This window comes from Bufo gargarizans, chromosome 4, assembly GCF_014858855.1.
Source record: "Bufo gargarizans isolate SCDJY-AF-19 chromosome 4, ASM1485885v1, whole genome shotgun sequence".
Classification (NCBI taxonomy): Eukaryota; Metazoa; Chordata; class Amphibia; order Anura; family Bufonidae; genus Bufo; species Bufo gargarizans.
In genome coordinates, this window is record NC_058083.1 from 341,429,636 (window position 1) to 341,446,950 (window position 17,315).

At 40.0% G+C, this 17,315-nt stretch overlaps 1 protein-coding gene across 1 annotated transcript; it reads right to left on the bottom strand.

Annotated features, from left to right (window-relative positions):
• Positions 1-934: 934 nt before the first annotated feature.
• LOC122935422 (protein argonaute-2-like) lies at positions 935-6,906 on the bottom strand. The gene is made up of 5 exons (XM_044291191.1): positions 6,866-6,906; positions 3,735-3,772; positions 3,604-3,623; positions 1,605-1,628; positions 935-1,430 (listed from the first exon to the last, which is right to left on the bottom strand). The coding sequence occupies exons 1-5, from the start codon at positions 6,904-6,906 to the stop codon at positions 1,053-1,055; spliced, it is 501 nt and encodes a 166-aa protein (XP_044147126.1). The 3' UTR covers positions 935-1,052.
• Between the last annotated feature and the right edge of the window lie 10,409 nt (positions 6,907-17,315).

Below are 17,315 nucleotides of genomic sequence, written 5' to 3' on the forward strand. Positions count from 1 at the left end.
TTTATCAGCTATAACAGTGGACAGTTGCATGCTCATTTTATCCATTTTATAAGTTTTATCAATTTATGTCGATTTAGGGAACTTAGTTCTGTTTAGGGTATAACATTACTGTGTATTGCTCATATAAATTTGTTCAATTTATCGCTACTAATAAATTAATATATTATTTGAGTCGCTTTGCCTACCTTGTGATCTAGATATATGAGTGCCCATCTTACTTCTTTTCAAACCTTAATATACACTGCCTGGCCAAAAAAAAATCACACACTCTAATATTTAGTTCAGGGATGGCCAATCTGCGGCTCTCCAGCTGTTGACAATTGGCGTTGATAGCTCTCAAGGGATAAAAGATCCATAATTTGGACATTGAGGGGAGGGAGCTGGAAGGAACTTGGGAGGGAGCTGGAAGGAACTTGGGAGGGAGCTGGAAGGAACTTGGGAGGGAGCTGGAAGGAACTTGGGAGGGAGCTGGAGAAGAAGAGGAGAGAGATGGATTGGAGGCCCATATTTGCTAACTATAAACTGTAAGGAATTTTAATGTTAAGTTACCAACTTGAAAGTAGCATACTGTAATATTGTATACTGGAATTTGTAAGTAACAGTAATTATTGTTGTGTGCAAAAATCTATGTATATGTAATATTTATTTATTTTTGTTCCACTGTAACTCCATAGATACTTATCTATAATAACTGTAATATCAATTTTCCACACTATAAATATACCTTTTTTAAACACTCACACTTGTGTCAAATTTATTGCATCCAACCTTGGAATCAGACCCAGTAAGAGGGTGTATTATATATAAAATATATAATATATATATATATATATATATATATATATAAAAATAATTTCTTACACCTGTGATTTATTTAGTAGGTAATGAGCCCTTTTCATATTGGTTGACTTAAATGACAAGAGGAGACATTTAATTGCTGTAATCACAACATAATTTTATTTATATGCTTTGGCTATAGAATAATTTGGTAAGGATGAAGGGACAGTAATTATCATCAGGTATACATAGATATTGGAGTGTAAACCACAGGTCTATTGCTTATCTTTTCCTTGTTTAGGGTTATAAGAAGAATCCTGTTCATCTCCTTGACTCTGTCCTCCTTGCTGGGTTCCACAACTTTGTTGCCCACTTCCCCCAGTCTGCTGGCCACTGCTCTGATCCTGTGCTTGTTGGTTTCTACCAGTCTGCTGACCATCTCTCTGATCCTGTCCTTGTTGGCTTCCACCACCCTGCTGACCACCTCTCTGATTCTGTCCTTGTTGATTTACACTGCCCTGCTGGCCACTGCTTTGATCTTGTTGTTGGCTGCTGCCAGTCTGCCCTTGGTATCCACTGTCTTGTCCACTTCCCTGGCTCTGTTGATCACTGGTTGGGGTTTGGCTGCTTCCTTGGCTTACTACAGTTGAGGTCTATAAAAAAAACAGACATACATTTTACACTAAAAGGCAACTGTTCATGAAGATTTTTCCTCTTGTGTGTTAAAGAATATAATAAAGTGCAGATCTACAAGTCAAACAGAACATGGCTTCAGTTCATACTAATAGTTTATAGCATGCAATACCGGTTTAACAAGTTCCACTTACCGAGCTCTGTTGGCTGCCAGAAGGCTGGGAAGATAATATCAAAATCAAATTAGAGGTTAAACATGGATACATTACTCTGAATATTATGTGATCTCTGACAAATCCAGACTCGCACAATAACCATACATGAAAACTGTGTATTTTAAGTATCGGTATATTTGTATATTTTGAACATATTCAAAGGAGTTCAGGATTATAAAAGCTGTCTGCTTTTATCACGACATGCTAGCTTGGTCTATGGGCTGTATCTGGTACTGAAACTTGGACCTATTTACTTGAATGAGGTTGAGCTGCCATATCAGACACAGCCTATGGATAAGAGTGTCCTTTTCTGGAAAAAGGAACAAAACTGTTTCCATATTGATTTCATAATGTCATGAGGATATTTGTATTCTTAATAGATCTGAAACATTTTCTACATACTCAAAAGACCCATTACTCTCAAATATTGTTCACAAATCTGTCTAAATCTGTGTTAGTGAGCACTTCTGCTTTGCCGAGATAATCCATCCCACCTCACAGGTGTGGCATATCAAGGTGCTGATTAGACAGCATGAATATTGCACAGGTGTGCCTTAGACTGCCCACAATAAAAGTCCACTCTGAAATGTGCACAGTTTTGCCTTACTGGGGAAGGGGGTTAAAAAACCAGTCAATATCTGGTGTGGCCACCATTTGCCTCATGCAGCGCAACACATCTCCGTCGCATAGAGTTGCTCAGGTTGTTGATTGTGACCTGTGGAATGTTGGTCCACTCCTCTTCAATAGCTGTGCGAAGTTGCAGAATATTGGCAGAAACTGGAACACAAACGGTGGCCACACCAGATACGGACTGGGTTTCTGACCCCCCTCCCCCTTCCCCAGTAAGGCAAAACTGTGCAGATTTTGGAGTGGCCTTTTATTGTGGGCTGTCTAATCAGCACCATAATATGCCACACCTGTGAGGTGGGATGCATTATCTCGGCAAAGGAGAAGTGCTCACTAACACAGATTTAGACAGATTTGGTCGGGAAATTTTACCAGCAAGGCATTCTAAACCGTTGTGACTTCTTCATAACATTTTCTGGTAAGCGCAATTTCATTATCTTACTAGAAGTTTTTTGCTACTGTACCACACATGAGGCGCTGCCTCCTCTCTCCCCTTTTCCGCTTCACATAAAAGCAAATAATGCTTGTAGGATTGTAACTTTATTTATATCAACTTGACCTTATACATGAGTTTTATTTGTATTTTAAATTTAGATTTCTACAATTTGAAATATGTAGAGATTGTGCCAAATATTCTTACATATTATATACGGATTGTATGCCTACATGTAATAATTTAAGAGTATTAAACAGGAATCATGAGTGTACAGATTCTGACAATACAGATATGTCCAAGGGTAGAATTCATTTATAGTGATGTCTGTAGCTCTGCTAAAATCAGCGGTTCAGCCAGTTTTCATGTTGTGTATATACAGTAACCCAGAACCGAAAACTTGCAAAACGGTTTATTGTTATTATGTCATTTGGTGTATTGTAATGTTCTAATTTACTGCATTGTGCACTTGATATTTTTGTATGGCTAGGTCAGGATTAACGATCCTAACTCAACCCTTTTTAGGGGGCTAGGAGATCCCTAGTCTCACTCCTTAGAAGATTAGGCCTAGAGAATCGCCTTCTCTGAGACATTTTCTCTGAGAATGCCATTACTACATAAACGTGCTCCAGAAGGAGAGAGGATTAGAGGTCCAGAATCTGGAAGGCCATGCACTGGACTATGATACTGTGTTTGTTTAAGGCTTTCAGAAACTTTACTGCTCTGAAAGTGGACATTGCTAATACATTCTTCCAAATTTTAACACGGCCTGACCAGCTGTATCCTAATCCTGTACCCCACCATCTGGGAATTACAGGCAAGTTTTTGGAAGAACCTCAATCATTCCAAACATTTCAGTTCATGAACATGTAATAAAACAGGCTTGTTTTTTTTTTATAAGACAAATTCTTATCTTACCTTCTTGGAGGGGTTTGATGCTGAAATTGAAAAAAAAAAAAAGAAGGTAAATATACTGCTTTGGTTCACTATTTATGCAAATGATTAATTTTATTTGGATAAGAAGCCACCTATGAATCTGAGGACCTTACCTTCCATGGCTGTGGTTTGGGGTTGTGTAGAATAAAAGCTGTTGAGAAATTAAAAAAATAGTCATTAAAGTAGATTAAAGGACTGGGGACTTAGGAAGTGCAGGCAGTGCACGCGTCAAGGATTCGGTCCTTAGAATTCTTTTAATGCATTTTATGAACATCCCATTGGTTTCAGTGGGCACCGTGATTCATTTCTGCTGCAGGGAAAATTGCTCGGTTTAAAAGGGAGCTCTACCCCCCCCCCCCCCCTCGAAAAAAAATAAAAAATAATAATAATAAGCAGTGTATAGTGTAAGTGACGCCGAGTCCAGTGCATTGAGGGATTGTGTGAGTGAGCAGAACAGTCCTCTCAATGCATTTTACTGCTGGCTTGTGGGAGCTCAGTGTTGGAATACAAATGAGTATGAAGGTTAAAATGACATAACTGGACTCAGCGTCACTTACACTACACGTAATGAATATAATTAGGACCTGACCTGGGTAAGGTAATTTTACTAGTTTATTTACAAATGCCTATCCAGGCAATAGAACCTGTCTTGACCCAGGTATAAATTAATACTTCACTTTTATTTGAATACAGGTGAAACCTAAATGCTAAGTGTGTGCGAGGTGCACTCTTAATTGAACTTAAACAGAACCAAAAAATTAAGGGGTGTTAAAAACACAGTACACCACTTCACTGATAGGTGTATTGCTTTGACAATTAGGCAGGGTGAAGAGATGGGCACTATCTCTCACCCTTACCACTGTAAGGGCAGAACACTACCGTACCACCGTCCGCGGTGACTCTGCCAGCTGAGAATGGTTGTGATAACAGCCATATAGAGTGGTGGGAGAAATGGAAATATCAACCCACTACAGTCATGTGAAAAAATTAGGACACCCTTTGAAAGCATGTGGTTTTTTGTAACATTTTTAATAAAAGGTTATTTCATCTCCGTTTCAACAATACAGAGAGATTAAAGTAATCCAACTAAACAAAGAAAACTGAAGAAAAGTCTTTTCAAGATCTTCTGTAAATGTCATTCTACAAAAATGCCTATTCTAACTGAGGAAAAAGATAGGACACCCTTGCCCCTAATAGCGAGTGTTACCTCCTTTGGCTGAAATAACTGCAGTGAGACGGTTCTTGTAGCCATCTACCAGTCTTCGACATCGGTCTGAGGAAATTTTACCCCACTCCTCAATGCAGAACTTTTTCAGCTGTGAGATGTTTGAGGGGTTTCTTGCACGTACAGCCCTTTTCAAGTCACCCCACAGCATCTCAATGGGATTCAAATCTGGACTTTGACTTGGCCATTCCAGGACTCTCCATTTCTTCTTTTTCAGCCAATCTTTGGTTGATTTACTAGTATGTTTTGGGTCATTGTCATGTTGCATGGTCCAGTTCCGCTTCAGCTTTAATTTTCTAACTGATGGTCTCACATGTTCTTCAAGCACCTTCTGATACACAGTAGAATTCATCGTGGATTCTATGATGGTGAGCTGACCAGGTCCTGCTGCAGCAAAGCAGCCCCAAACCATGACACTTCCACCTCCATGCTTCACAGTTGGTATGAGGTTCTTTTCTTGGAATGCTGTGTTTGGTTTACGCCAAACATGTCCTCTGCTGTTGTGTCCAAATAATTCAATTTTGGACTCATCTGTCCAAAGAACATTATTCCAGAAGTCCTGGTCTTTGTCAACTTTATCTCTGGCAAATGTCAGTCTGGCCTCGATGTTTCTCTTGGAAAGCAAAGGTTTCCTCCTTGCACACCTCCCATGCAAGTTAAACTTGTACAGTCTCTTTCTGATTGTAGAGGCATGTACTTCTACATCAACAGTAGCCAGAGCCTGCTGTAGTTCTCGAGATGACACTTTAGGGTTTTTGGAGACCTCTTTTAGCATCTTGCGGTCTGCTCTTGGGGTGAACTTGCTGGGGCGACCAGTCCTGGGCATGTTGGCAGTTGTTTTGAAAGCCCTCCACTTGTAGACTATCTTCCGGACAGTGGAATGGCTGATTTCAAAATCTTTTGAGATCTTTTTAAATCCCTTCCCAGACTCATAGGCTGCTACAATCTTTTTTCTGAAGTCCTCTGACAGCTCTTTTGCTCTCACCATGGTGCTCACTCTCACTTCAACAGTCAGGAGCACACCAAACTAAATGTCTGAGGTTTAAATAGGGCAAGCCTCATTCAACATGCAGAGTAACGATCTACTAATTATGTGCACCTGGTGTGATATACCTGTGTGAGATCTGAGCCAATTTAAGAGGGAATACATGTGAGGGTGTCCTATCTTTTTCCTCAGTTAGAATAGGCATTTTTGTAGAATGACATTTACAGAAGATCTTGAAAAGACTTTTCTTCAGTTTTCTTTGTTTAGTTGGATTACTTTAATCTCTCTGTATTGTTGAAACGGAGATGAAATAACCTTTTATTAAAAATGTTACAAAAAACCACATGCTTTCAAAGGGTGTCCTAATTTTTTCACATGACTGTATGTGAATGGCGCATAAAGCGTCTCAGTTGATCTCAGACTGGGATTAGTGGCAACACGGACTCGGTGCACAGTAGCCAAAACCACAACTAACTTGATTGCTAAACCAAACCAAGCAACGTCGGCCAGCCTGACCGCTAGTTGCTGGTTAACAGTGGAGTGGTGCACAGCGATTAAAAACTAACACTGCCCCCGACATGTTTCGCCAGTATTCTTCAATTTTCTCCATTAACAGAGTGTATATTGCTCAAGCAAGTAATTACTGAAATATATGTGAGAAGTGATTTTGGGGAAATAGGGAATTGCTGCTTATAGACTCCATACAGTCTGTGTGTAATGACTGCACAAATAAGGAACATGCTTGTGGTGGAGAGGAGGAACAGGCACATGGGACTTCACACTAATCATCAGTGGGTCTCCCAGCCATTTAACATATATCTCCTGTGCATAGTTGAAGGCCCTATAACATGTCCCATAAATGGCTGAATGTCTGCTCTGATAAAGGCTTCCTAGTTTAGCAACTTATCCCTGAAACTCAAGAGTCCCTCTAGAAGTATAGTCCTTATGAATTTCCTGAAAGAGAAACTTCACGAGCAATGCCTTGCAGAAAAACTACTATGGATGATCTTCTAGTAGTAGTAGAAGTCACCTACCTTGAGCAAGCAGCAGTAGACTCTGAGATACGAATATCCATCTCACTCTATTTATACTGGAAGAATAGGTGGATCTAAACACTATGGAATCCAGCCCAACCAAGGTGTAGTCATCAAGAATTCATTGACATAAATATAATTTAGTAATACTCTTAATAACAATCATTTCAAATAATTACTATCATTATTTCAGATTCCTAGGAGGCCCTTTTTATATATTAATATGACCTTGTCCCAGGTAAACAGTGGAAATGGCATTTACTGAGGTCAGTAAGGGCAAATAAAATGGCAGACGGAAGAAATAATTGTAACAGGCCACAAAATGCAGCTTTCATCCAAAAATAAGTTATTAATCTACCATTATGAATAAATGAGTTCAGATAATGTTAGATTAGTTCAAGCTTTCAAAAAAATCACGGACAAAGATACAAAATATCCTGCACGATATGATAGTAAATATGCGGATGTGTATGGCTACATTTATGAAGTCACAGAAAATAATACACTATAGCAATAGATGCAGACATAACATACCTCTGTGTGCATAAACAACCAATGAGAGGAGGGGCACACACACCTAAGGTGGTACATATAGGTGTGTGTGTGCTCCTCCTCTCATTGTTTGCTTGGTGCACACAGAGGTAACTAGGAGCAACACACTATATATGCAGGGTCCGCTCAAAGATGCAGAACTGCATAGGTAGGTATAGAGTAGGGCCTGCCTGACCTGAGACCACCTTGGCGCTGGGTAAGTGGATACAGATGTGTTTTGTTCAAAATATATTGGCTAAGAGTCACAGATTTTATCATTAGAGTGAGGGCTTAGTTATGTCTGCATCGATTGCTATAGTGTAATATTTTCTGTGACCTTAGTCCAAGCTTTCCCTGCACAACCACCTGCAAGTCGGAGAAATAGCCAATCTCAGATATTCAGTTCCCTCTGACCCCTAACCATCAGGCCTAGCAACTGTTCTGAGGTGATATGAAATACATTACATGTTATACGTTAGCACATAGCAAATGGTAGCAAGTTGCCAAAAAGAAGTGGTAATGGCACTCCGGGTTATTACACATCCACAAACAGCACCAATTAAATTGGCTAAAGCAGGGGTGCACAACCTTTTTTGGTCTGGGGGCCGCATTGTCACATCGCTCTATTTCAAGGGGCCGCAAATAAAAAAATGTTGATCGGCGCTCATCTGCCTATTACACAAGCCAGTGCAAAGTGACTGGGGAGAAGTGATCGCTGCCACAGTCGTGCTGCAGATAATCGGACATCTTTCATCCTGATAAATAATGCAAATCAGCCGACAAATGAGCAATTCCTTGTTTATCGACTGATCAGCTGCAGGATTATACTGGCCAGATATAAGATATGAGAGCTCCAATGAACACTTGTTCCCAGTAATTGTCCCAAATATCGTGCTGCAGCATAACCCCTGAAACCAAAGAGTTGTACTTACTTGCTCCCCGCCTCTCTATTTCTTCGAATTGCCTCCGCTGTTTACACCTGGCAGTGCATGGACATGATTATACACCACTCCAGACAATGACTGGCTTAGGCGGTGATGTGGTCACAAGCAACGTGTCACTGCTGAAGCCAATCATTGACTGGAGCCGTGCAAGTGACCATGGCCATGCACTGACAGGTGTAAACAGCGCAGGAACCGGAAGATGGAGGCAGCGCAGAGGACCAGAGCGGAGTGGAGCAGGTAATTATGAATTTTCGATTTCAGAGGCCATGCTGCAGAAACTTGTTAAAAATAATTTTTTACCAGAAAAGTGGCGACATTTCCTTCCATCCTGCTTCCTATTTATAAATCAGCGTTTTCCTTCACTGCAGAGGACGGAGCTCACTGGTTACTACCATCGCCTGCCAATCCAGTTATAGGCGCCCTGCAGTAACCAGTAAGCACATTACCTTGCTAGTGGGGAAGGCGCCTATTGGTTAACGCTTGAATGACCAGGCCCGAAAAGGCCTTAAGGACCAAACACTTTTTTGTGATTTAGCGCGCGTGGTGGTTCAAATGGTTGTAACTATCTTATTTGTTGGACTACCAAAATAATTTTTGCAACAATTTTTATTTGGGGGAAACTGTACAAAACGTTTTTAAAAAGTATATTTTTTTCAAACTATGGCTCCTCATTCTTTAAATATGCAAACTGACACCAAAATAAATTATTATAATTAGTTCTCTATTTTGTGTAGGCTGTTTTGCTATATAATATGAAAAGTTTCACGTGAATGGGGCGGCAATGGTGATGGTTTTGATTGGTGTGGGTGTTTTTTCTTTTATGTATCTTTTTTTTTAACTTAATATATTTCTGCTACATAATATGTCCCCCAAGAGGTCATAAAAAGACTTTGGGGAACACTGTAATTTTTTTAAATTTTGCGCTTTTTCATAAAAAGACTGTTGTGGGACAGTGAACACTCTCTTTTATTAAGCACTTTTTCCTTTTTATTTAATTTTTTAATTTATTTAGTTTTCACATTTTTTGGAATTATTTTTTAACTGTTTTTTATATATTTTTACCACATAATTTGTCCCCAAGAGGTCACTGAAGAGGTCACCTTTTGGGAGACAATAAGTGACTTTTTTTTTGTACTATTTCCACTGTAACTGGAGCATCCAAAAGAGCCCCAGTTAGGAAACCAGCCTGCTGCGGAGGCTTTGTACCAGGGCAGCGCTCCTCTGTTCCCAAGACACCCAGCGATCACATAATTGCTGGGTCCACACTGCAGAGTGCTCATAGAGGAGAAGGCAGAAGCGCTAATAAAGCGCTTCTGTCTTCTCCTCGGCTTCCCCGCTCTCACTTATAGCCGGGGACCCTTTCTGCTCCTGCTACAGTGCAGGAGCAAAACCTGTGATCCATCTGCTGTGCGGCGCTCTGTGCAGAAACACAGCTGATTGCAGGATCAGCTGTGTTTCTGCCCAGCAGGGCGGGGGCCGCAAACCATGGCTCTGGGGGCCGCATGCGGCCCGCGGGCCGCAGGTTGTGCACCCCTGGGCTAAAGGCTCCATAGCTAGTGCAAACAATGTGGGGGGTAATGGACAACTCATTTCAGGTTCTTTTACCTATAGATATGAAGAATGGTGATGACGGTAACTTGAAGGGGTTGTGTCTTTACAGCAACTTATCCCCTTTCCACAGGAAAGGTATAACTGCATGATCAGCTGAGGCCTGACCTCACACCAATCACAATTACGGACAACCCCTTTAAATTACCATTGTAATAACCATCCCCCAAGGTTGTCCATTACCTCTGGCATTGTTTGTACTAGCAATGGAACCTTTAACCAATTTCATTAAATCCAAGTATTACTGGTGGGCACATCAATACATTCTGAGTAAAAAGTTAATTTGTTTGCAGTTGACCTGTTGTTGACTCTTGCTAAACCCATGGCCTCTCTCCCTACTCTATTCAACCTGCTCTATGACAGAACTATGGGATTGCAGTTATTTTTCATAAACTCTATTAAATACATATATCCCAACTTTTATTGATTGATTCCCCAAGTAAGTTCTCGCCTCTTTACACCTCCTTCACGGACAGCTCTGTTTTGGAGCACTGATCCCATAACCAGGGATATTAAATCTAAATCTGTACCTAAATTCTATTCCCTTCTATTATGAGGGCAGTCCATTTTAAGTTCATATTACCGTTTGCTGTTTCTCCTTTTTTTCTAATCCATCTTTTCCTCCCGGAATAGATGTTTCACCTTGATTCATGGTCGATAACTCAGTGTATGGTGCATTTATATGATTTTCTTATTGCGAAAAAAATTGGTGACAATTTCTCAAATATGCTCTAAATATAAGCTTCCCTCAAGCATGGATTTCAGACTCCTACAAATATTCTCTTACTGAAGCGCCGAGATGCTAGCGGTGTGTCTGTAGCGGTGACTTTATATAATTCCCTTGAAAAGTTTATCATTCGAAAGAGTTGGCCAGATTTTAGATTTGTATGGTCTATTGAATTATCCACGAGAAAATCAAGTGTGAGGAGGACATTCACAGCTATCTTTGTCTAAATGGTATGCTTCCTGTGAAATCTTTAGTAAACCAGCTGGCAGATTACTTTGATTAGACCAGGGATGCCCAACCTAAGGCTCTTCAGCTGTTGCAATACTGCAACTCCCAGCATACCCAGACTGCCTACAGCTATCAGCCTACAGAAGGGCATGGTGGGAACTGTAGTTTTACAACAGCTGGAGAGCCCCAGGTTGGCCATCCCTGGATTAGACATTCCTGGAGGTTTTATACAGGAGATATTTTGTACCTGATCTTCATCCTTTATCCTGCAGTGTCGCCTATGTGATTTTGGGGTTGTTTCCACTATTGGCCCTAAGTTCTTTCCTTGGTGGGTCTGTCCTGTGCTTAGTACCTTCTGGTCCTCGACCAGTTCTATAATATCAGATGCTCTAGCACCACAATTTATAAGCTGCCCACCAATTTGTCTTTTAGGCAACAAGAGAGTTGGTTTAAATCATGGGATTTAAACTAGTTCCGTTTTTCTTGTTAGCGGCTCAGATACATATTGTGGCAAAATGGAAAAGTTTGAAGCTTTTTGTTTGGAGGTTAAAGAGGTTGTCTCACTTCAGAAAATAGCATTTATCATCTAACGTTAAGGCAAGACACTTACTAATACCAATGTTTTGTGATTGTCCATATTGCCTCCTTTGCTGGCTTTTTCAATTGCATTATACACTGCTCGTTTCCAGGGGTTACGGCCAATATGGGAAAAAGCACCAGCCAATCGGGTGACCAGAACCATGGGAGCGCGCATAGACACACATGCGCAGCAGCTTTCACCCCAGACACTGTGTATCTGCGCTGGAAACGAGCAGTGTATAGTGCGATGGGAAAATCTATCAATCCAACAAAGGAGGCAATATAGACAATCACAATACATTAGGACGTGCCTTGTATTACCTTTCTCTACATGATAAATGCCATTTGCTGAAGTGACACAACCCCTATTAGGGTACGGCCACACAGGTTTCTGCAATCATGATGGTCCTGTATACTTTCTCTCCTTGTATGATCCACTCCTAATTATGGCTTTAAATCTGTATGCAGAAACCTGATAATGCCATTCATAGTCATTATAGCCTTTAGATGCCGTGATCAAGAGACCCAGCATATTAGAGCTGCATATCTTATGTTGGCCAGCAGGTGGCAGGCCAACATAGGAAATCAGCAATTCACATATTACTATGCTGCTGTATGCAGTATGGTAATATCGAATTTTAAAACAATTAGTTAACATGGTAGACTTCTAAAGTGGCTACAAAAACATAAAAGTTAAAGTAAAAAGAATAAAAAAAATAATAAAAAATATAAACATCATGGACATCACAGCGTCCAAAAATGCCCATACTATTAAAATATAAAAATATTTTTTGAATGTGGAGAATGGAAAAAAAGTATCAAATTTGCCAAATCGCCATTTTTTTCACCTCTTTTCACCACACTCCAAAATGGTATTAATAAAAACTACATATCATTCTGCAAAAAAATGAGCCCCTGCACAGCTCAGTAGACATAACTGTAACAAAAAGTTATGGGGGTCAGAATATGGTGATGGAAAAAAAAAGTTTTCTTTTCAAAGTTATAATTTATTTTTATAGTATTTCGACATGTAAAACCTATACAAATGTGGTATTGTTGTAATTGTACTGACCCAGAGAATGAAGAGTACAGGTCAGTTTTGCCGCAAAGGGAATGCTGTAGGGACAAAACCCATGGTTATAAGGGAAAATAATAGCATTCTTAATACAGAATGCTTAGTAAAATAGCGCTGGAGGGGTAAAAAATAAAATAAAAAATTATTTAACTCACCTTAATCCACTTGTTCGCGCAGCCCGGCTTCTCTTCTTTCTTCTTCTTTGCTGTGCAGGAGGAAAAGGACCTGTGGTGACGTCACTGCACTCATCACATGGTCCGTCACATGATCCATCATGGCCATCTGATGAGCGCAGTGACATCACCACAGGTCCTTTTCCTCCTGCACAGCAAAGAAGAAGAAAGAAGAGAAGCCGGGTTGCGCGAACAAGTGGATTAAGGTGAGTTAAATTATTTTTTATTTTATTTTTTACCCCTCCAGCGCTATTGTACTATCCATTCTGTATTAAGAATGCTATTATTTTCCCTTATAACCATGTTATAAGGGAAAATAATAATGATCAGATCCACATCCTGATCATCTCCTAGCAACCATGCGTGAAAATCGCACGGCATCCGCACTTGCTTGCGATTTTCATGCAGCCCCTTCTACGGGGCCTGCGTTGCGTGAAAAACGCACAAAATAGAACATGCTGCAATTTTCACGCAATGCATAAGTAATGCGTTAAAATCACCGGTCATGTGCACAGCCCCGTAGAAATGAATGGGTCCGGATTCAGTGCGGGTGCAATGCGTTCACCTCTCACCCTTGTGAAAGAGGCCTAAGGGGCAAATTTTTTAAGACCGGAGTTTTAGAGGCCGGTCTTAACCCCTATAGATGGCGGCGGAGGCCTCTACAAACTTCAGCGCATACAGCGCCAAATCTAAAAGTAAGACAGCTTCTTGCTTTCTTACATTTAGACTATTTTCTACACCTAAACCAGGCGTAGAAAATGATGAACGAGATGTGCCTGCCGGCCCGTCCCTTTCACTGCTCAGGTCACACCCTTTTTTTAGACCTGGTGTGAGTGGGGAAGAAGGCGCAGATTTTTCTACACCATGGCATGCGACAGAATCTGCACCAGATATTCGCCACAAAAGACTGGACATAAATGACCCCCTAAATCTCTAGTTGAATAACTTGTTTTCGTTTCAGAAGTATTGTTTGATATGTGAAGATGAACCCTTTGGATACAAGAGGTTTTTTCGTTTTCGTGTTTTCATTTTTCTTCCCCATCTTCTTGGCACCATACATTTTTATTTTACGTTTACATATCCATAAAAGGGCGTGATTTTTTGCAGGACAATTTGTGCTTTCTAATATCACTATTAATATGGCATACGATGTAGTGGGAAGCGGGAAAAAAATTCCAAATGGGGTGGAATTGGAAAAAAAAAAAACAGTTTGTCCACCTTTTTACGGGTTTTGTCCCTACAGTGTTCCCTTTGCGGCAAAACTGACCTGTACTCTTCATTCTCTGGGTCAGTACAATTACAACAATACCACATTTGTATAGGTTTTACATGTCGAAATACTATAAAAATAAATTATAACTTTGAAAAGAAAACTTTTTTTTTCCATCACCATATTCTGACCCCCATAACTTTTTGTTACAGTTATGTCTACTGAGCTGTGCAGGGGCTCATTTTTTTGCAGAATGATATGTAGTTTTTATTAATACCATTTTGGAGTGTGGTGAAAAGAGGTGAAAAAAATGGCGATTTGGCCATTTTGATACTTTTTTCCATTCTCCACATTCAAAAAATATTTTTATATTTTAATAGTATGGGCATTTGTGGATGCTGTGATGTCCATGATGTTTATATTTTTTATTATTTTTTTAATTATTTTTACTTTTTTCTTTAACTTTTATGTTTTTGTAGCCACTTTAGAAGGCTACCATGTTAACTAATTGTTTTAAAATTCGATATTACCATACTGCATACAGCAGCATAGTAATATGTGAATTGCTGATTTTCTATGTTGGCCTGCCACCTGCTGGCCAACATAAGAATTGCATCTCTAATATGCTGGGTCTCTTGATCACGGCATCTAAAGGCTATAATGACTGTGAATGGCATTATCAGGTTTCTGCATACAGATTTAAAGCCATAACTAGGAGTGGATCATACAAGGAGAGAAAGTATACAGGACCATCATGATTGCAGAAACCTGTGTGGCCGTACCCTAATAGGGGTTGTGTCACTTCAGCAAATGGCATTTATCATGTAGAGAAAGGTAATACAAGGCACGTCCTAATGTATTGTGATTGTCTATATTGCCTCCTTTGTTGGATTGATAGATTTTCCCATCGCATTATACACTGCTCGTTTCCAGCGCAGATACACAGTGTCTGGGGTGAAAGCTGCTGCGCATGTGTGTCTATGCGCGCTCCCAAGGTTCTGGTCACCCGATTGGCTGGTGCTTTTTCCCATATTGGCCGTAACCCCTGGAAACGAGCAGTGTATAATGCAATTGAAAAAGCCAGCAAAGGAGGCAATGTGGACAATCACAAAACATTGGTATTAGTAAGTGTCTTGCCTTAACGTTAGATGATAAATGCTATTTTCTGAAGTGAGACAACCCCTTTAACCTCCAAACAAAAAGCTTCAAACTTTTCCATTTTGCCACAATATGTATCTGAGCCGCTAACAAGAAAAACGGAACTAGTTTAAATCCCATGATTTAAACCAACTCTATTGTTGCCCAAAAGACAAATTGGTGGGCAGCTTATAAATTGTGGTGCTAGAGCATCTGATATTATAGAACTGGTCGAGGACCAGAAGGTACTAAGGACAGGACAGACCCACCAAGGAAAGTACTTAGGGCCAATAGTGGAAACAACCCCAAAATCACATATGCGACACTGCAGGATAAAGGATGAAGATCAGGTACAAAATATCTCCTGTATAAAACCTCCAGGAATGTCTAATCCAGGGATGGCCAACCTGGGGCTCTCCAGCTGTTGTAAAACTACAGTTCCCACCATGCCCTTCTGTAAGCTGATAGCTGTAGGCATTCTGGGTATGCTGGGAGTTGTAGTATTGCAACAGCTAAAGAGCCTCAGGTTGGGCATCCCTGGTCTAATCAAAGTAATCTGACAGCTGGTTTACTAAAGATTTCACAGGAAGCATGTCAGAGGTGAAAAAATCTTTTATCACACTTGGTAATGACGTACAGGATTTTGCATCCACCATTTCATTTTCTGAAGTTCTGCCTGTGCATAATGTTCAGAATGATAGGCAGAGGCGCATAAAGGAGTTCAACATATGGCTTGGTAAATGGTGTCAAGAGCAAGGATTTGGCTTTGTTTCTCATGATAGCTCTACTTGGAATAGAAAGGAACTGTACAAAAAAGATGGTTTGCATCTTTCTCTGAAAGGAACAAATGTACTTAGTGAACAACTCCAAGAATTTGCGAAAGAGTATTTAAACTAGGAAGGGGGGGCAAAAGAGTGAAAATAAAAGAGTCCAATTGCCCCCCGAAACAATGCCAGAACAGGTCAGAAGCACAGAGGTTAAGAAATGATAAGCTCAGAGTCCTGTCTACAAATGCTCGCAGTTTAGGTAAAAAAATCAATGAACTTGGGTCAATAATGGCATCTGAGAATGTAGATTTAGTGGCTGTTACGGAGACATGGTTTAATGAAAGAAATGACTGGGACATAACCATACCAGGGTACTCTTTATACAGAAGAGACAGAGAAGGCAAGAAAGGAGGAGGAGTGGCCCTGTATGTGAAAGATAGCATTAAATCTAACCTAATACAAGTTGGTGAGGCCAACATAGAGTCAGTTTGGGTTACGTTGCAGTTTGCTAATCATGCAGTAACTCGTGTAGGTGTGATATATAGACCACCTGGTCAAGTTAAAGAACTAGATGATCTACTGTTGAAGAAATAGCTAAAATGACAATGAAAGGAGAAGTTATCATTATGGGAGATTTCAATCTTCCAGATATAAACTGGAAAACCAAAATAGCAAGTTCTACCAGGAGTACAGATATTCTAAATTCCCTACTGGGGTTATCCCTACAACAAATGGTTGAGGAGCCAACCCGGAGGGAGGCCATTTTGGATTTGATATTCACAAATGGGGATTCGGTATATGATGTCATTGTAGGCGAAACCTTGGGATCTAGTGATCACCAGTCAGTGTGGTTTAATATAAGAACTGTGAAAGAGTCCCACCACACAAAAACAAAAGTTTTAGATTTTAGAAAAACAGACTTTTCAAAAATGAAATTAGTCATAAATGAGTCCTTATCAGACTGGAACGGATTACATGGAGTCCAGGAGAAATGGGACTACTTAAAAGGTGCATTATTGAAGGCAACAGAAAATTGCATTAGACTTATCAGTAAAAGCAAAAAAAGGAAGAGACCACTGTGGTACTCAGCAGAAGTGGCCCAAATCATTAAAAATAAAAAGCTAGCATTTTGTAATTATAAAAAAAAACAGAGCAATGAAGATAAGGAAATCTACAAGATTAGGCAGAAAAAGGCCAAGCAAGTTATAAGAACTTCTAAAGCTCAGGCAGAAGAAAAACTAGCTCAGTCTATGAAAAAAGGGGATAAGACATTCTTCAGATATATAAATGAAAAAAGGAAATTAAAACAAGGAATAACTAAATTAAAAATAAAGGACGGAAGGTATGTAGAAGAGAATAAAGGGCTAGCCGACTGCCTTAATAAATACTTCAGTTCAGTTTTTACAAAAGAAAAAGAAGGAGAAGGACCTCCACTAGAAAGGATGGCTAATAAATCGTTTGATGCATGTGT

Coding starts and splice junctions, on each gene's coding strand:
- LOC122935422 (XM_044291191.1), bottom strand. CDS start 6,906: ATGGATATTCGTATCTCAGAGTCTACTGCTGCTTGCTCAAG. Junction 3,773..6,865: donor TCTACTGCTGCTTGCTCAAG/GTAGGTGACTTC, acceptor ATTTCTCAACAG/CTTTTATTCTACACAACCCC. Junction 1,431..1,604: donor CTGGCAGCCAACAGAGCTCG/GTAAGTGGAACT, acceptor TTTTTTTTATAG/ACCTCAACTGTAGTAAGCCA.